The sequence below is a fragment of the Pyrgilauda ruficollis genome, unplaced genomic scaffold (genome assembly GCF_017590135.1).
Source record: "Pyrgilauda ruficollis isolate IOZ18807 unplaced genomic scaffold, ASM1759013v1 scaffold2, whole genome shotgun sequence".
Taxonomy (NCBI): domain Eukaryota; kingdom Metazoa; phylum Chordata; class Aves; order Passeriformes; family Passeridae; genus Pyrgilauda; species Pyrgilauda ruficollis.
Genome location: NW_024519206.1, coordinates 25559999 through 25581281, shown reverse-complemented (window position 1 = coordinate 25581281; position 21283 = coordinate 25559999). Strand labels below are relative to the sequence as shown.

The 21283-nt window shown below is 36.3% G+C and overlaps 1 protein-coding gene across 3 annotated transcripts in view; it reads right to left on the bottom strand.

Moving 5' to 3' along the window:
- Positions 1-1994: 1994 nt before the first annotated feature.
- Positions 1995-21283, bottom strand: part of SEPTIN7 (septin 7) — a 79343-nt gene continuing 60054 nt past the window's right edge. For 2 of the 3 annotated variants that reach the window (XM_041466254.1, XM_041466253.1), the window contains exons 7-15: positions 18982-19099; positions 17195-17287; positions 15855-15951; positions 13761-13812; positions 12729-12854; positions 8618-8638; positions 6219-6354; positions 3515-3654; positions 1995-3016 (exon numbers count right to left, since the gene is read on the bottom strand). In XM_041466254.1, coding sequence (XP_041322188.1) covers positions 2977-3016; positions 3515-3654; positions 6219-6354; positions 8618-8638; positions 12729-12854; positions 13761-13812; positions 15855-15951; positions 17195-17287; positions 18982-19099 — 823 coding nt within the window. In that variant the 3' untranslated portion in view covers positions 1995-2976. The remainder of the gene's footprint in view (positions 3017-3514; positions 3655-6218; positions 6355-8617; positions 8639-12728; positions 12855-13760; positions 13813-15854; positions 15952-17194; positions 17288-18981; positions 19100-21283) is intronic. The other variant, XM_041466255.1, reaches the window with a different exon arrangement.

Here is a 21283-nt window from a genome sequence, read left to right as displayed (position 1 = left end):
ATATAAATGCATTTTCATACCTATATCTATCTAAAATGAAATATATTTATCCCCCATATTTAAGTACAATTGCACGTTCAACAGGGCTGTTTCCAGTGCTACCCTTAGCAGGAGCAGGATTATTTTCCCTCCCTCACTACCTCTTTCACAGAATATACATTAAGCTGAATGGAGATCTTCATTCTCATACGAAAGCAGCAAAATTTCCAGTTCCCACAATTACCTGAGAATGTTACTGAAGCAACTCCTGATACAGAAACACCCAACAGATGCACAGAACTGCTCCTTAACAGCTCTTTTTCTGTGCCTCTGCAGAGCAGCTGGTGTTTCCTGCACACTTTAAAAGAAACAGGAGACAAGTCCAGTACTATCCAGTGACACCTGGATGCAACGAGTTTCTGGCTGATCCACATACACACCACAAAACCTCTGCTGCATGTGCTCGGAGCTCTGACACTAATTCAGGGAAATTTTAGTACCCAAATATCAGCAAGTAAAATGAGTTTTGGCTTTGCAGAAATAATACATTTAAATTATGTTTTGTTCAGTGGAAGACAAAAAAATTACAAACCTGGCCTGTCTCATAGTGCTTCTTTAGCTTACAGATTTTGTATTGGCTCCACAGCTACTATACTGCAGAGGTTCACACATCATTCTCAATTTTACTTTTTTGATACAAAAGCCCTAGTGCAGCCCAAACTCACCAAGAAAAGCCAAAGCATTTAAAAAAAAAAAAAAAAGTTGAGGTAACAAATCTTCCCCAAAAGGGAAATACTCCATTTCAGAAGAGAACACCAAACACATGCTCTGCATTTCCGTTCAAATACAAATGTCGTGTAATGGATTACATTGCCTAGAGAAGCTGTGGATGCCCCATCCCTGGTAGTGTTCAAGGCCAGGTTGGATGGGGCTTTGAGCAACCAGCTACAGTGGAAGGTGTCCCTATCCATGATGTGGGAGCTGGAACTAAACCTAAAGAACCCTTCCAACCCAAACCATTCCATGATTATACAAATAATACAGAAGCTCTAACAAGGTTATACAAGTTTCTGATCACTCTGAGTATGAGAGGCTAGAGTGTAACAGTGAGGAGAATGAAGACCAGAATAGTGAAAACAAGTTTCCTGAAGAATGACATCTCTATTTCAGAGCAAATGGGGATGTTAAAGTACCAGCAGATACCCACATAGAGTGCATCCTCAGTTTTGATGAGTCTAAAAAGCAGTTCAGAATTCTGTCCCAGATGGTAACTCTTACCTGCTTATTAAATTATTCAATTTATTGAATTAGACTGAAACTTGAGGGGCAGATGCAGGCAGTGTACATCCTCTGAGATGTATCACAGACCAGATTTTGCAATTCTATTTACTTGCAAGGGAAAGAAATGCCCACTTACTGATACTCAGTTGTCTTCTCTGAAAGAGATAGGCAGAATATCTGAAATGAGTTACAAAGAGGCCTTTATGCAGACTACTGAGAATGCAATTTCTTTGAGAAGCTAGCTGAATAAATCATATTTCTGTAATCATAACTCATGTAAAAAAAAATGAGCAGAAACAGAGTGGTAACAGGGATAATACAGGGAACATCTGCAAAAACATGAGATATTCTTGATTATTCCACAGGCAAACTGACGTAAGAAATCCCCATCAATTTTTAACAACCTACAAATATGTTGTTTCCCACCCATTCACCAGATCCTCCTAAAAGCTTGCAGAAGGCAATAAGAACAGCAAGAGAAGCAGGACTGCCGGAAGGGGAGCTGGTGGGACACAGCACAGGGTGTGCAGGCACTTGGTGCCCTCTCCTGGGCACGACAGAAAGATCCTTGTATAGCCAATTCAGAGCATGGATATGGAAATGGGGTCTTCTACATCTTAAACTGATTCCTCAGATGAAATAAAAGGCACAGGTGAACCAGAGAGAAAGTTCACTCATTTCCAGAGACGTACTTAGCTGTTCAACTCCATCACAATTCCTGACACAGCAGCATGTTACATCACAACATTGTTTATTATGTAACTTTTTACAATACAAACAAAAATACAGAAATGCAGTATATGAATACAGCTAAATGCAAAATGGTGATGTTTTTCTCGAGGCCATATTCCCATTTCTAGTAAAATAAAGAAAGACTGCACACAGGTAGAAACAGGTTGGTAGTTAACTCCACAATTTTGCCTAGAAATGACCTATAAATGCGTTTTCCTGCTACTTACCATAAAATGTAAAAAGGGAGTTAAAGGAAAGTTTTACTCACTGGTTCCTACCATATGAAAGAAGCTATATTCTATTTAGGAGGGCCAATATATGGAAAAATATCTAAATTAAATGTTATTACAAAAAATGAAGCAGTAATGAGATCCTTCTGGCTAAAGAAGTTACTAAATGAGAATAGCATATATTTAAAGAATCCAAAACATAAAAGGGTTGTTATAAAAAGCTTAGGTGCACTGTAAGCTTACAACTTTTGTTTTTCCATGTGTCCTTTTAAACAATGGAAGTGTCAAAAATAGGGTCAACTGTGTTAGACTAAATTACATTATTGTATATGCTGCACTGAATGGAATTTTTATAATAATAATAATAGAGAAGCATTGTTTGCATCATATTATGGCAATTCATCCTCACTAAAAACCGTCAAGAGTCCTGCATTTTTTGATATCCTGTAAACCGTCAAACCACCAGAACATGATTGTACAACAGTAAAATGTTTTCTTTTGCATTAAAATGACACCTGTTTTAAAAAAAAAGAATGAAAAAGGTACTTAGAGCTGTTATTTTTCCAAGTACACAACACCCTAGACAATTCAAGGCATCTCATTCTCCATCAAAATTAACAAAAATTTGTCATGCTGTTAAATCCATTACTATGGATACGACTGGTGCAAAATTGGTCAAACGGATCCAACAAACACTGATGTCCAGGCTGGCATATTGGCAACTAATACATAACTGGTGGTCAAAATGATGCATTTAAAATATCTTCCCTTTCTTCTTATTCTTTTCCAAGGTTCTAAAATGACATAAAAAAAAAGTTTGTTAAATAATGTATACAAGTTCTGTTTTTTAAAAAAAAATATACACCTTTTAAAACAGGCATTTAATAAGGCTTTTACTGGTTACAACACAATGGATGAAACTTACTGAGTACACAGTACTTGTACTGTGTGAATCAAGCAGTGCAGTTATCACCAGATTTCCCCTCCCAAGGACTGAGGGAATTAAACATTTTAATGCTCAGAACCTTAATTCCTCATCCCCCAGAAGTCTATCAGTATAAACATTTATTTATTTCCATAAATATATCTATGTGTAGGTACCATGTTTTTGCAGGCTAAAACCTGCTTTAGAGACTAATAATCTTCTCACAATTGCTGAAATATGGTCATTTGTAACTGAAAGTACTTCTCTTGGCTTTTAAGTGACACCTCCATAGCAGTCAACAACCATGGATGGACCATTACCATTACAGAATTTTTACTGTGAAATGCAGGACAAGACTCCAATTTACCTGGAAGAATTCTGTTGTTCCAAAATACGTTGTTGAGCCTCCCAGTTCGCTTTCTCATCCTCAAACTGACGACGCTTTTCCTCCAATTCTTTGTGTTGTGCCTCCAAATTCTTTTTCATTTGCTCATGGCGTCGCTGCAGCTGTAGAAGATTATAAACAGATTCAGTAGGTGCAGAAAACACAGCAACTTTTGGAACTGTACTAACAAACATCAGCAACCGAATTTACTGATATAACAAAATTATGTATTCTATTTTTCTTTAGTGAAAGTAGCTCAGGCTAAAAACTCCAAGGTGATAGATATTGCCAGTAACAGAAACCAAAAGGTTATTAATCCCATAGCTTCATTTTACAGTTAACAGAAAATGCCCCAAATGCTACCCAGTTTACAAACACAATTTGCAAGCAGCTATGTTTGGCAAATGAAAGAAAATTTAAAAATACTTTGGTATTTGATGCAAACACTAAGCAGCAAATTGCAGAGCATTTGAGTATCACTAATGCATAAAACAGCATAAATATAAATAAATATAAATAAATAGAAATAAATATTTGACTTTCAAAATATTGATTTCATCCTACAGCATTAACTATATTATGGATGTATTTAGAAAAAAAATTATTAAGGAGATTAATTTATTCACTAATTAAATGAACTAGTAGTACTGAGGAAGTGAATTGTCTACATTCCAAAACAGAATGAGAATTCTCTCCTGCAAGTTGTTGGGACAGACTGATAATCAAATGTGTTGTATGTGAGGATGGAAACAGTTGTTAGGAGAAGTGATTCCTTCAGTGTGGTGTAATGTTTTTTTGAATTGAGTTAAAACATAGAATGGTTTGGGTTGGAAGGGATTTTTAAGATCATTTAACTTCATCCCTCCTGCCAAGGGCAGGGACCTGGATGCTCAAAGTCCCATCCGGCCTGGCCTTGAACATGTCCAGGGTTGGGGTACCCACAACTTCTCTGGACAACCCGTTCCAGTGCCTCACCACTTTCATAATAAAGAACTTTCTCCTAATATCTGATCTAAATCTACTTTCTTTCCATTTAGAGCCATTCCCCTAGTCCTGTCCCTCCATACCCCTGTAAATAGTCCCTCTCCATCTTTCTTGTTGGGTCCCTTCAATCCTGGAAGGCCACAATTAGGCCACCACAAAGCCTCCTCTTTTCCAGGCTGAACAATCCCAATTCTCTTAGCCTTCACTAATACAAGAGCTGCTCCATCCCTCTAATCGTCTTGGTGGCCTCCTCTGGACTCGCTCCAACAGGTCCATGTCCTTCCTGTGCTGGGACCCCAGAGCTGGATGCAGCACTGCAGTGGGGTCCCACCACAGTGGAGTAAAGAGCCAGAATCCCCTCCCTCCTCAACTTGATGTCCACACTTCAGAGAAAGTATATAAAACTTCCTCTTTCCTTACTCTCTTGCATAACCCTGTTTTACACAGCCCTTGAAAACCTACTTCCTTTTACACATTTCTACATGGCACTGTCTGTTGCCTACTTTTCTACATTTACATAAATACAACAAAAGTTACAAAGCCATGAATGGTGAAGAAAAAAGACAAATGAATTGCATGAACATAAAAAACTGGTATCACAGGATACATTCAGTCAGAAAGTCATAAGATAGCCAGAAGTATTTTTTTATTTCATATAACAAGGAGAATGTGGACACCAGAAGTATTAAAAGGTTCAAAAAGATTCAAGACAGAAATCAAAGAAAGGATAAATCAAGTGGCTACAAAAACCATGATCCAGATAGAACATATAGCTTTAAAATCCTCAAACTGCTGACTGGCATATCTTACTAGTCATATCCCTATCTATTCAGTTCTCAAAAAAAAAAACCACTATATTAATTTTTTTCCTTTGATCCAGTATGCCTTGGCACCTTACAGAGCCTAGGCTGCCAAGCATTTCATCTACCCTTCCAAGTTTCCTCATTTTTCCTCAAATTTGGAGACAAACTTTCTTAAGGAACTTTGACAGTTCTGAATTTCTCTATTAGGCTTCTTGTGAGAAACTGTTTTCCCAAAAATGACTTAATTTCTTGCTTTTACTTAAGAAGTTTTACCCAAACGTCAAATTATAACAGTCCCTTAAAAAGATAATTTTCAGAGCCTCCTGAAGCCTGTAAAAAATGGTTTGACTGTGAGGACTTCACCTGGAGATGACAGAAATTAGAGTTAAGTATCCACAGAATTTGTTCAAATAGTACCAGAACACTGACAAAAACAAATCCCTGACTCTTCCTTAGCCTAGTAATTCTCATTTAGGTGAGATGCCTATAGGCATTGTGTCCAATTCCTGAAATGCTTTTTCAATACACACAACAAATGATCATTATTGCATTAGCTTATGTAAGCCATAAAAGTCTCAAAAACTTTTAAAATCACATGGAAAAATAAGCACAAAATATTCCAAAGAAAAGGGAGAAGAAGAAGGTAAGAAAGTTAAGGAGTATTTTAACATGCTATGACTGAAAATAAACATAGAATGCATGTGAATATTAAAATTATATTTTAACTTTAGACTTATACCATTTCAGCAAAGGCAAAAAGCTGAGAAAGAAGAAGAGTGTTGTCTTTACAGATATAAATCAACTATGGAATCAATTATGTTGCAAAGTATTGGCAAAAAGTCCCATTGCTACACTTGTTCATACTCAAGTTATATTGGTGTTTAAAACATTTTGATTACCTCAGCTTCAGAGTCCTTCAGTTTCTGAACTTTTTCTTTGACTTTCATCTCGAACACCTGTTCCATTTCCATTTCCATTTTCTTCATTTTGGCTACATGCTCCCTCCTTTCCTCCTCCATCTGTGCCAATGGGCTCCTGCCATAAATCCAGAAGAAGCAGTTAGCTAGTAAGAACTTTTTTCCCTGTCTGTTAATTAGGACATCTGGAAAAAGCAGGATAAAAATGCTGAAGCAATAACATAAACACATTGCTGTAGGCACTGCTAGCTTAAATTCAATTTACATTATTATATTAACTGTTTAGATAAGCTTTACTCAAAGATATTTCATACAGTGTCTTTTCCTCCCCCATGATTGATTTATACTACATTTAGGTTAACAGAAACTCTTGACTTTTTATATGTAGAACCACCTGGTCATGGGAAGAGAGGAAATCAATGTTAAAACAAGAAAAAGAAAATTAGCATCTTCCAAGTGATCTTCAGGCATCTTTTTCTTCCCCATAATTCAAATATATAAAAAAAATTAATGGACATAATAAGAAAATTAGGAGCACTGCAGACTAAAGTTCTATTTTCTCTCTAAATCTTCATTGTTCCCAAGTGAGCCCAAGAAACACTTAACATTGCAACTGTGTTGAATGCTGTGGTCCATAGTTTTAAAGAGAGATCTGCTTTGCAAAAAAGGTCTGGGCAACTGAAAATCAATATTTCAAAGTGTTAGTTGGAAGGTTTTTCTTTAGAAAGTTATTAATAAATGTAATGTACAAAAATAATGTACATTATTTTTATTTTTTCCATATACCTTATGGTATACTTTCCTGGATTGTACTGAATTTTTAAAGCTGTATAAGCCTGCTATCCATGTTGTGGTGATATGGGTTTTGAATAGTAAGTTTCACTGTAAACATCTACTATAACAGGATGATAGAGATCTAGTGATGGTTGCTACAGAGTTATGTTAAGACTCTGCTGTTCCACAAAGAGCAATCAAACCAAATCACTGGCCTTGAGTTTTGAGTATCTATGGCTTAAAAGGACAAAGTTTTAGCTATTGTGTTGGGGAAAAAGCTGATTATATTTAGAATCATTACAATTAATCAGCAGAGGATATCTAATGTATATATTAAACTGAATCTGAATTAATAGTTGCAACACTTGGACTTGTGAGTAAAATGCTAAATAATATACAGAACTGAAATTGATCTTCAGTTTAATTTTTACTTTAGTCCTTCAAAAGCCCAACTGCTAGCAATTTTTTACAAGGAAAAAATTAATGGTTAAACACAGGTGAGGTATAATAATGCAGAAAAATACTAAGGAAGTGAAAGAAGAGGTGAGTAGCAGTACTTGTGAAAGCTAAGCATCTGTCAAAACAATACTATTTTCTTCTAGAGATGTAAAGTTCTCAAATGCATCTGCTCTTCAAAAATTAATCTACAAACGAGAATAAATATTGAGGAATCATTGCTGCAGTTTTAACTTGAAAGAGGTGCAGAACTGTCCTTTGATTGAAAACTTAGTAAATCCAATGGGGATACCATGCAAGCTGTATTTTGAGAAAGTGGTAAAAATCAGTCTGCACAGAAAATCTGATTAACTGACAAGTGAGCATTTACAGCTGAGAGCTTTACAACATAGGTCACAACTGGTAATATTAGGTCCTAAGTATGTGACACAGATAAAAGCACATCACTGTATTTCAGGACAAAATGATACAAGGGATTTAAACAAAAACAAGCAAACAAAAAAGCAGACACGAACACCAAAAAAAAAAAAAGAGCTGAAGGGGAAAAAAAAAACCACAAACCACTAAACAAAGATGTAAAACATTTAACTGATTTCAGAGGACATGTGCTCTAATAAGTCCTCCAAGTTATTCTGCAAAAATTAAAAATTATTCTAGATATGTGCAAAGAATCTCTGCAAGCAGGGAATAAGATAAAATTGTGGTCAGAAATTATTAAAGTTACTAAATCCCCAATTCAATGAAGAATTGTAAATTTACAAGTAAGGATAAAAATTCCACTAATTCTTTATAAGCATCTATATAAAGATGACTAAGCTATGGATAGAAACTGGGGGAATTCCATACTTTATGCACTTCTATTGATTTTTGAAATTTGACCAAATTTGACTTGAATCTCAGCCAAAAGGTTTCTAAAGAGGATGGCTTTTTACAGAGGTATTTATCACTGTAAGCATTTATAAATTCCTAAAATTTACAGTAGCACAGCTTTAGGAAAAAAAAAACGAAACCAACTGCTAGTGGAAAAAACAATGCCAAGAGTGGGATACCAGGAAACTGTTTTAAATTTGAAACATCAAACAGTGAAATCCTTTTTGTGTTTACAGAATTTTTGTCTTAAATTTTTTGGAAAAATTTAAATCACCACTTACATGCCTTCAACTGTGTCAAATCTAAAAAACAAAAAATACAGAGGCTTAGCTTAGCATGCTTAAATAAAACCACAAAACCAAAAAGCAATAATTTAAAAAAGTAAATTCAATATTATTAGATTCCTAAAGCTAATTATGTGCTCCCCCAAAAGCAAATTTTTCATACTAAAAGGAAAAAAATGTTAGTTAAAGCTTGCTATATTTATTTCAAATTCAGTTAGTTGATCACTACATCATGTCAGTATTAACGCAGGTTTGATGTGCAGATGCTTTCAGGAAGACTTTTCCTACAACATCTATGCTTTTAAATAGATTTTAAATATTTTAGTGACACGAAGCACCACTTGCTCTATACAAGCATTCGGAAACCAAAGCCACCTGGAGGCTTATCTCCTCGTTTAGAATTTGTCGGCCAGCAGAGACCCGAGTACGGAAGGCCCGCGGGCAGAGCGCCTGGCTCCCACGGCCAGCAGAGGTCTCAGCGGCGGCTCGGCTGCAGCGTCACCTCCCCGGGCACCGGGATGCTGCGCCCAGCGTGCCTCGGCTCAGCGGAAAACGGGCTGAAAACCAGCTCTGAGCTCACCATCCTCTCACATGGCCTTCAGGCCATCAGGGCTGTTTCACAGAACCCGCCAAGAATACAGGCAAAAGGAGCTGGAAGTGGCCAGGCTCAGCAGTCAGAGGGACTCGAGCATTGTGTATTTTGTTACCCTGAATCAATGACGGACAAGACCCATCTTTACGATGTACAATACGACTTTCAATAAAAATAAGATTTTACTTTTAAATTCACTGAAGATAGCAGCTTCATACAGCAAACCAAAAAGATTTCTCAACTTACAACGTCTGAATTTCAGAGCAAATGCCAATTTTCTCACATGTCACATAGTACACTTGTGAAACTGCAATTACCACATGATTTAAAGAGACAAGTTACCTACATATGTGAAGACCACCTTGACATTTAATTTTTTTAATGGTCAGGATGATATTGAAAATTTGACAAATCAGACTAAACCTAAAATACAAAAAAAACCTCCATAACCATGGAAAAGACATGCTTTGGATTGCTCCTAAGTTAACAAATTACTTACAGAACAGTCAAGTTTCACCAAATCAGAGTTAAGATTATTAACTGGACAGAAAAATGCTTCAATTAATCTGCACAGTATCATTAAACTTGTAGCACATACTTCTATTTGTTTCCACATTAGCATTTTTGTCTAAAGAAATATGTTAACAGCTGCATGAAAAACTGAGATCTGCTAGGATCATAAAAATACAGCTGTTTGAAAGCTACATAAGGTCAGCCCAACAGCTCCAACAGCTGCCAGCAGGAGGTTTTTATGGAAAAGTACAAGCACCACTGCATGTCTCCTGGTATGTCTGCCCTCCCAATCTCAAAAACCAGCAGCTTGGGAGTTTCCAGAGCCAGGGGGTGTATCTGTGTTTAACCATATGCTTGTAATACCACCAGACAGCATCAGAGCATGTCTCCTTTCTCACACAGAGATACAGGATCTGTCTCCCATGCAAGAATCAATATTGCTCCCATTTGAGACACAGACACTTCTTTCAAAAGGCCAGCAGGCAAGCATAAAATTTCTAAGGGAGGTACAGATAAACTGTTAATATCTGTTCCTCCCCCTCAGTTTCCAGGAGGCACATGGTTATTAGGAAGATTTCTTCTATGCTGCTTCAATTATACTAGATTAAAAAACCAAAAGCTACAAAAACACACTGAAGTAAAAAATGCATGTTAAAGCTTAAAAAAAAACCCCAAAAAGCAACAAACTGCAACTCAACATATGGTTAAGGTACAAACAGAAAAATAGCATCAGCTGCTTCATAACCAGCACATGCAATCAAAAATTTCATGCATTTACTTAAGTCACCCTGTGTTCTGGGGAACAAACTCTTACAAAATGTTCGAAATAGTCTTTGTAAGTTTGCAATATACTTTGCCATCTTTCAGATGGCTGAATCAAACTGCAATTATTTACTTGTTCTCTTGAATAAAAAAACCCTGATAGCAAAGAGAACCAATTGTATTTTTTCATCTCTGAGTACTGCAGTGCTCCAAGTAACAGATTTCTAAAGGAGAAAATAGTTCTAGAAGGCACATTCACCTGGAAATATTCAGGTGGGACAGCACAGTGATCTGAAGTGACAGGAGATGCAAAGTGAGCATGCTTCAGAAAGCAAAGTAATTCCAAACCCTCGTAGTGTAGGTTCTGGCCCAAAAAGAAGTATCAGCAATGCTATCAGAAACTGAGTGGGGTGGAGGGGTGAATGAAGATCACAAAGAGTTTTGAAACCTACTCATATATGTATTTTTGTATAAAATAACATCTTATTGTATCTGCAATATGGGAACAAAAAATAATTTTAAATAGTGAGTCTATTGTTATTTTTAAGAATGCAGAATAACCAGTCCTCTTACATGGATGAGGTAACAGACTGAGTTTGTAGGTGCAGACTAACACAAATCTAAGCAGGCACAAAACAAAAATGGTAAAAGTGCTGTCACTGAAATTCAGATTTTCCAAAATCTAAGGAAAACATACTAAGATTTTGAAAGGTATATAAGAAACCCCAATATTTAACAACACACAGAGAAAAATGTAAACAACTTCCTTTGATATTCCAAATAACAATGGAGGGGGGGAAAAGTTTCACTTTTCAGTACAGTAATAGCAAATAATAATACAGTAAAAAGCACACTAATAGCAAGTTAGAAGTCCTGGAGAAAATGCACAATTTTCTCTTCTGCACTCCTCTTACTACATTTTCATCTGACATGCTTGCTATGTGCACTCAGAAGCCTTGAGTCAGGGATAACACGATGGCAAGAAACATGACAGTGAGAAGAAGCAACCACAGTGTTGTGGACACATATATTTGAAAACTAGCATTTTTAAGACTTGACCTCATTAGCAACACATCTTAAGTGCAAGTACGCTTCTGAAGAGTTGCTATAACTGACATAAACTATTACATTTTTGTCAGTTATGAGCAGGGAAGTCTCATGTAGACTCACACTAGATGAAACTAAATCACGTCCACGTAAATCATTCCCTTACAACTTTTAAAGCATTAAGAGAGTATAGAACAGACATTTCTTTAGTGAAAAATGGCTTTGTAGCTGTCGTATGTATGCAAATAGCAGATATTTCCAACTATTTTCAGGGATCTTTTACAGGAAGAACAGCTGTAGTTTTGCATACCATTAGCTGAAAAGAACAGTACCCTGTATTGTGATTGAGAAATTTGTACTTAAATATAGTACAAAATAAGAGCACCATTAATTAATAATTATTTAATCACTAATTACTGTTGATGCAGTTACTACATGCAGAGCTGAATATCTGAATGTAGCTATTCTTAAACAGCATTATACAATTCAGAATACAGTAGAGCCTAGTTTTAAATCTTTCAGTAACTTCATCAGGTTGGCAAACAATTTCTTGTCAGAGGTAATAAAAATGACATACCAGAGCTCGAAAAAACAGCTACAAAAGCCCCCAAACACTGCATTGCAACTCCCTTCTCACAAAAGATAATGATGTTGCAATAATTCCCCTGCCATGATAAGCAGCCATATGAGTTGCTAGGGCAGCATTTCGAAGATGACAGTAGCAGGTCTGGTTTTTCAGAGTTTCTAAACAAATATGAACCCATTCTTGTCAAAAACATCCCTGACACAGTAGTATTGATCATTCACGCAGAAGAACCAAAAATCCCAAAAGTAACATATAAAGCAAAATAAAAACTAATGCACGAGAACTTTGCAGTATCAGTGAAATAGAACTCTGAGCAAATGTAACAATTATCTTCAAAACTGAATCTACTATTTAGCATGTTCAGTGAAACTAGTGTCAATCTTAGTGAAAGAGGGAAAAAACCCCAAATTACAAGTAAACAAGAGGCTGTCTCCTTTCAGACACAGCAAAGAGACAACTGACTGAAGAATATATACATACAAACCCACTGGCATCCCTCCCCAAGAAACCCAAAACTGAAAATACCACCACACATTCACCAAACCAGTCAACCAAAAAAAGGGAAAGTAAAAAGATTAAAGTGCAATACAGCCTTAACAGGAACTTACTTTGTTAGCTGCCCTTTATTTTTGTTGTTGTCAACACCATTGTACGTAACAGCTGCCAGTTTTCTGCTTCTGTAGTTCTCATAATGTACATTGTTAGTAACATCCTTCAGGTCCTGCATATGAGTTCTGTCAATAAGTGTAATTTATCAGCTAAGTGCATAAATACAAAATACTATCTGAAAAATCAGTCCCTGTTAATTTTTCAGATTGACTTGAATTTAATTATATCCCTCCATTAATGTCCCATTTCCCACAATGTTTTTCCTCTACCATTTAAACTGGAGCTCTCAAGACAGCAAAGGCACAGAAATACCAGGTTATTTTCCACCAAATTATCTAAAGCTTGCAATACTCCAAACACTAACTTACAGGATCAGTCTTTGGAAAGTTTGAGTTCTGTGGATAAACTTGCAAGTATTTGATAGGCAGATAAGCAAACTGTATATTACTACTGTAGTAGGTGAGAAAAAGCATGTCAGGCAAGAAACAACAAGCCAAAATTTTCCAGTTTCTATCTTCTAATTCTACAAAAGCTAAATGTTAAGTTGAAGGCTAAGCTGAAAGCATTCACTTCTTTTCATAATTGTCCATTTTCAGCTGGGAGAAAAGCAAAGCTTAGGAATCAAACTAACAGTTTTTACAGCAGATGTCAGCTAGTGGACTGCTGGAAGCACAGAACTCAGCACCTAACACAACAAAGCACAGGAAGTCTTGTTTTAGGTAAACTTTCAGTGCTGAAGTCTTTAGAAAATGCCTACAACTGCGTACACATCAGCACTAAGAGATAACTCAAGCTCCTATGGACTGGTAACAAGTAACAGAAAAAGTAATCACAAAAAAATTCACTACCAACACTACTGCTTGCTAAGTATGTGGTTAAACAAGTTACCATAAAATGTAAGATAACTGCTTACAATTAAAAATACGGGAATTCATATGAACTCACTATCTCAAATTCCTTTTTCTCCAATGTAGGACTTCCCAATCTCTGAGATACACCAGAAAACTTAACGTTACGTATCAGTTACTTACCTTATCAACATGTTCCTCAGAATTGTGAAGTCACAGTGTTCACCATTTTCAACTGCAAGAAGAAGTAAGCTTTTGTTGAGATGTCAACCAAAATCTGTGCTTTACAGAGAGGTAAGATGTCACCCGTCTACATTCATTCCAACAACAAATTACTCCCACAGCCTTCCTTACTCAAACAACATGTGTGTTAGCAGAAGGAAAGCATTAACATAACTATAATAATGTGTCTTACTAGCAGAGTTCCTATGCTCCCCTAAGCCATATTGGCAAACTGTACTGAGTCAGTGCAGCAGAATAAGCTACCACAACAGAAGCACAGTTTTGCCAGTTTAACTGTTTCATCCTTTGGCTGCCTGATAGCACAGTTGTGTAAGGATCAGACACTAAGGGAAGACTTCAGTCTAGATCCAGCTATCTCCAAAAACCTTTAAAAGACAGACTCAACCTGTTTGCCCCTGCCCAGTAAGTTGCAGAAATCTTCATTTCAATTTTAATATAGATTGAGTTCTTCATTAATGAAGCAAAGGAAGGTTGTGTACTGAATTTGATGCATCAACCTACAGATCAGAGAGCTGGCAGCTGTCACTATGATGTCATTACAAATGCCACCTATTCCATTGCACCTATCACCCCACTAAAGTAGAAGAGGCTGATGCTGTGAGTGGCATCTCCCTGAGAGATCATGGAATGACACTGGAGAAAAATGCACACTCCAGACCTCTCTGATGTGCAGACAGAGAAGGCAACACACAAAGCTCTTAGCACACACAAAAGAAAGGCATAGGGCAGGTTCCAGTGTGCCTCTGAAGTAAACACAGACATTGTCATGGCAAGGAGGGAAAAAGCCAAGATGAAGGAATTAAATAGCCCAAGTAAATTCAGTGAATCCTACAGAAAAATGCAGAACATTGCCACTTTGTGCGTTCATTCTTGTATCTGCACTCCTGCATTATTTTATTCCATGGTTTTACACAGACTGGTAAACTCCACTCAGATGGTACATGAAGTCATACTCTCAAAAAAGCATCATCTCTGTCCTGACAGACTGAAAGCCACTCCAAGAGGCTCCTTTTAGTTAGGCTAGCTCTTCCTTTCCAAAAGTCATACAATCGCGAACATGAAACCTTTCAGAAATTTGTTTTAAGATAATCAGCACGATTTTGCACATCTCCAAATGCCAACAGAGGAGCCTGAAATAAAGCTTGATCTTCTCTGATGCAGCTGGTTTTTACTTTCTGCCAAACCTCATTTCCTGCCAGACATGCACTTCAAAGTGTTACAGCATTCCTTTTTAAAATATTGGTCCATACACTGCTTGTTGGCTGAGGTTTTTTTGTCTGTTTTACACTGCATCCAATTTATAGTCCATTGCCCTCGGAAGGCAGAAATAGTGAGGGGAAAAAAAATCCTCTTTATTCAATACATGCACACCAAAGGAAAAAACTCAGTGATCTGGAAAAACAGTCTAATAGTGATTGCTTTACTACAAAGTGTGGTGCAAGTCGGGCCATGTGGCATTTGAAATATATGAAAGGCATTAAAGCACAAGAAATGGCTGCCAGAAGAACATGCAGTTATCTTCAAGTCTCTATAGCAGTAGACAATAAGTTTTAAATAAATTAAAAAAAAAAAAATTAAAAGTACTCTATTCATTACCAGGTACCTTTCCATTGCTATACCCCAGCACTTAAGACTCAGATGTTTTGGGAAAAATTGTATTTATGACAATTGAACTGATCAAATTAATATTTATAATGTGAATGCTCTAGAGAGAAGAATTTAGTACACAGGTTTTAGATGAAGATAATTAAGGTAAAAAAGCTAGAAAACAACTGTAACTTAAGTCACATCATTACCTGCAATAAATTACTACAGGTTTTACAATTTCTCACTGAGGCTTAAAGAGAAATCTGCTTGCAAAGTTACATGTTGCCAAAACCTTTACCTTGTTCCAATATTGTCAGAATAACAAAATGATATATTCAATTAATTTCCAGACCAAAGATCATTGAAATTAAGCATTTCAAACATTTCAAATACAGGCTCATAGCTAGTAAGTTTTAAATGGATTAAAAAATCACAAGAAAGCCTTACCTTCCGCAACACCCCATGGGTACTGCCTTCCTCTAACTCTCTTGCCATTGACTTCAATGATCGTATTACTACCTACCACAGCAAGAGGTAAACGGTCCTACAAGATAAAGTATGACTTTAAAAATCAAAATCTGCTGTCAAAAGATACTGAAAGCATGCCCATGTATCAACTTGACATAAGCTAGGTCAGTGCTGTAACACTGCAATACAGCTAGCCCAAAAAAAAGTGCAAGAATGGTGATGTTTATTGACCTCTGCCCAGTTTAATGACTTATATATACACACACTCCTTCTGAATTCCTTATGCTACTGCATTCTGTAAATCTAGTTAAGGAACAGACACTACTGTTACTTAGTAAGCTATGCAAGAGGCAAACCATTTCCTATTTCTTCAACTGCACAATTATTTACCCAGTCATATACCTACTGGCTACAAGGGCTGTTACTTTGACTGGATCTTGTACCCAATTTTCAAAGGTTTGGCAAAGAACTACATCAAGTTCTTGTTTTCAGCTGAACTGAGAATGCCTCCAGTGTAACAAGCAACAAAGGAGCCAAGAGCAGCTTCAAGGGGCAGAAAGGGACAGAGAACTAAGCTCAGTATTTTGCATTTTTGTTTTTGTTTTTATTCTCTTCTTCTCATGGCTTAGTCCCAGAATATCTCCCGTTTTTTGTCCTATTTGTGTTTATCTATCCTAGGAGATTTCCCCAGTAAAAATAAAAAAAATTAAAAGCTCTTACAAGCTGTTACAGCTACTGAACAAACAAAAGCAAGGCTCAAGAAACATACACAAGATGGACTCCAACATGAAAGAACAAACTGAAAACATGATTAAACTAAGAAAAAGCCTTTCAGCAGCCTGACAGTCCTTTTGATTTTCTTTAGTCATTTATCTCCATTAGGGTTTCAGTGTATCAATCAGCCAGAGAGCTATTAGCTGTAATGCACACACTTTTATGCCACTGCATACCTCTGTCTGAAAGAAAACCCTTGACTCCTTCAAAGCTCAGAACCAAAAAAAAAAAAAATGGTAGGCTGTGGAGGGTGGATAGAAGTCAAATAAGGATGAATTTTAAAAAGTGATCTTTAAGAGTTTATTAATGAGCATGTGATCCAGTGCTCTAAAATTCATTCTGAATTTTAGCCGTTGAAGGACTTAGATGACTTAATAATGTCATTCAATTGCTTCTGATAAGGAACACTGACCCTTAGGACAGCTTTACATCAGATTTCTGTATTCTAAACACTTTGGTGTGCTCTTCTTTAATGACAGAATGCTTTTCAAACTCAACCCCCCTTACCCTTCCAAAAGCACTTTTTCAAAAGAAAATTAGTTTACCTTTATCTTTTTAACAATCTTATTTTCTTCTTCATCATCTGTTTCTGGAAATTCATATATTTTAATTTTGTGTTCTTGGATTTCTTTCATTATCTAGAAACAAAATTATTATTTGTTTGAGGATTTCATACTTTATAACAGCCTGATTTTTTTCCTGCAGTCTGATTCTCCTCCTTTTGTTAGATATATAAAATCCTTTAGATTACCCTGACTTAAACTGCAATACAACTTGCACATTTAACACCATCAGGTGACCCCCAAAGGGTTAACAGTGTGACCATCTCTCCTTAGCCAAGAGCAGACACAATGAGAGCTAGAGCCCTCCCAGCTACCAGAATATTATCCACCAATACAAGACAGCAAAAATTAGTACTAGTTTTCTACAACAGGACAAACAAGAGGTTTACTCTAATGGTAATTCTGCCTGCATAGAATTAGGTGCAAAACCTAATACAACAAACTGTCAGAACAGTTTTGCAATTGGGTTCTTTATAAAACCAGGTACTTGAACAAATAATTGCAGGCACACTTTATCCCTTTGAGTTCCCACAACAGCTACTGCTGACACTCCTTTCCTGTTTCCATCTTACCTGAGCATCACTTGCTTGAAGCAGGATCACCTGCCTCTTTTAATAGAGCTTGTGACTGATGGACTAACTCTAGTAGTTAGCACTGCTGAAAAACATTCACAAGCAATAATGAAAATAAAGTGACTGTCCTGTTTTGATGCTATATTTGTCTAAAGGGTATTTTTAAAAGCAAGCTGATTAGTTTTGCAGAATTTTAGGATGGAAAAATATCAGACCATTTAGCTGACAGCTGCACTGCAGAGCCCTGGGAAATATTTCTGGCTCACAGGTTTGCAGTCTTAGGAGAAGTTAAGTTTCCAAATCACGCAAGGACTTATTTTCAAAGTTTGGTTTGGGAAAGTCTCTCCTATTTAACATCCACTCATTGATAAAGCTGCTTATATATTTAGAAATATTCTGTGTTCTACCATTTTTTTCCTTTCTTTTTGTCATCTAATTTTTAATCTTATCTAATTAAATCAAGAGTTTTACACACAACACCTCTTAATGCCACCTTCTTTTCTGAACTCTGTGTTCTTCTAAACTAGAACTGAATAGAGTTTGATAAAAAAAACTTTATGTCTTGTCTTGTTCTGGGTCCTCCTTGTCCTCTTCATACAAGACTACAAAGCTTAACTGTTCTACTCTGATAATGCAGCTGAAAATAAAACATAAACCACTTGTAGACACTCACAGCAAATACATTCTACAAATACAAAGACATTGTATCAGTTGTATCAATGTTAGAATTATCTCACCATCTTTAAAATGGATTACCACACCCAAGAGTGAACAAGTTGACTGATTCTCGTATACCTGAGGTATCTTTAATAATTACAGTGCATCAACATAGAAGTGGATACCTTTCAATGCAATCAGTAAAACTGTGATACTGTTGAATACCTTACTTTTTTTAACACACTTCTTTTAGGCACCTAAATCCTGAAAGCTTCATTCCTCCCTTACTGATTTTTATCTCAGTGAATTATTTTACGTGCCAAGAAACACACTATACTTGAAACATCTTCCCCTGAGGACAGAAACAAGATTATTTCATCAAGAATTATAATGAAATCTAGAGATATAAATTACTTAGCTTTGCTGTCTCAAGTTATTGCTTCAGGGTTTAAACTCTGCATGTAAGTTAAATCTCACCATTTCCATAGGGACCAACTTACTAAATTATCCTGTGTTGTAAATATTAATTTTTGAACTCACCTGTTTTTTAAATTGTTGGCATTCCTCAGGTGTAAGTGTGTCTGCTTTGGCAATAAGTGGAATAATATTCACTTTTTCATGCAGGCGCTTCATAAACTCTATATCCAAAGGCTTAAGTCTGAAATACAGCATTAGAGCTTTGCAATTTATATTAATTAAACAAGATTCTACAAATGATGAGATTTGTCCTGACAACTACTCTTAAGACACTGATTTATGAGTGACAGATGACTGAAAATTAAAAGGTTACCTGCAATTATTACAGCAAATCCCCTAAATTGTGTAATACAAGAGGAATAAGTGGTAAGTTAGTATTTCTAGCAGTCATGAGTCTTCTGCTAGCTGAAAGTACACTCATTTAAGCACGAGGTAAGAATTCTATGAAGGTAGTAAAGTTTGTGCTATTAGCCGGAAGATAATCCCACTTAAAGCCTGACTGATAAGAGCTCACAGTCGTGAATTATGCTCTGTTCACACATACAGCTGCAGGTTCTGAAAGTCATGTCTCAGTATGCTTCCTCTTGAGAGTGGGCTAGGAGACTTTTTCTTTTAAGATCTTAAGATTGCTGAAGATGGTAACCTCTGTAGCCTATGTACAAATGAATTAGAAATATCTCACCTCTAAATTGGTATGTAAAACAAAAAGACAGTTATGAAAGTGGATGACAGTGACAAAAACTAAGCCATCATATGGGTATAGGGTGGCTGTGTGGTAGTATATTCACTGTCTTTGTGGATCAAAGTGGTCAGTATTTCCTGTTTCCTGAAGTAAAACTAGAGAGGTTTTGATGCATTAATGATAGCAAGTTTAGTTAGGCTTAAAGGATTCACTTAAGAGGATTTAACAAGATTATTTTTCATCTTAAACAAATTCGTATTAGGAACATTAAAAACAGATTAATTTGGTACTGAAATTTCTGAAAACCATACATAAAAGAATGAAGAAAATGTTCAAGAACACATATTTAACTTCATTTTAACATTTTCTACCTGTCACTGGCTTCACCAGTTCTCAACATCTGTCCATTAAATAGCTAACATTAAATCATATCTGTATTATAGGCACTTTTTTGATTATCCATTCACCCTACTATGTTTTCCCCCTACTTGCTTCAAAAAGCTGCTGAGGGCAGCAACACTGGGTTGAAGGGCAGCTGCCAAAGCAGAGTTATTCAAAAGGTCTGCTCACCTAAGGACTTGAGTGTTTACAGTGGAGACTGAAGCAGGAAAGCTTTACATAACGATTCCAAAATCGCAGAAAGATTGTGAATTCTATCATCACCCCATTCACTTACCTGGAAGGCTCCTCCTGCCCCTCCACTCTCTCCCCCTGCTTCCATAGAAACCAATTCAATCATTTCAGGCATTTATGGGAATACTAGCTAAAAACAGTGGGATGTATTACATGGAAGGAATTTAACTGATTTTTTTTTTTTATAATTTCTAACTTTCTAAAGCAGGCTTTTACAAATGTATTAAAAAGACAAGTAGAAGTAAGCTCACCCACAAATGCTTTAATTCAACCTAAATATAATAATGCATTAAGAGTAAAGAGAACACTACTTGGTGGATTAGATGTGCTGCTGTCTGCACAGGAAACAGGAGTAAAGACTGCATCACCACAAAAACCAGGTAGGAAGTGAGCTCTGTCCTTTCAGAGAGGGCAGCATCTTAAAAGAGGAAACGAATGCTAAAAGCAGCACCAATTTTGTTCATTAACTTCCTTACTGAGATGACAATTTTAAGCATTTATTCCATAATTGAAAAGCATTATGAAAACCTAGCATAATTGTAGGCCTTTTTCTCCCCTAAAAATAACACAAAATACCTGTACACAGAATATACTTTTACAGCTTTTAGCCTCACAAACTTAGCAACCAAATCTTAATCCATTGGAAACAATATTTTTCTCTTTCCTTAGTAACAACTTGTACCTCCCACTGATTTAGGAAGTTCTAACAGACGTGGGGGTGCGCAGGGAAGACAAGTTTTTTGAAGAATGGGCAAATTAGCTCAGAAACAATTGACTAATACAAGGAATCATCTTCCCTTTATTTAAATTACATTTTGGATTTTGCACACTAATAAAATAGTACATCAAGAAATCAAGTTTTTGCATTTAAAACTGACATGCATCTTGAGCAAAACTGGCATTACAAACGTGCCTGTTGGACAACAACAAAATACTTAATAAAGGCAAGTCTACATAAAAAAACCTCCACCCTCTGACATTTCTTTCCATATTTGGAAGTGTCTGTACAGTTCAAAATTATTAGACTCATTCCAATGCTAGCTACAGAAG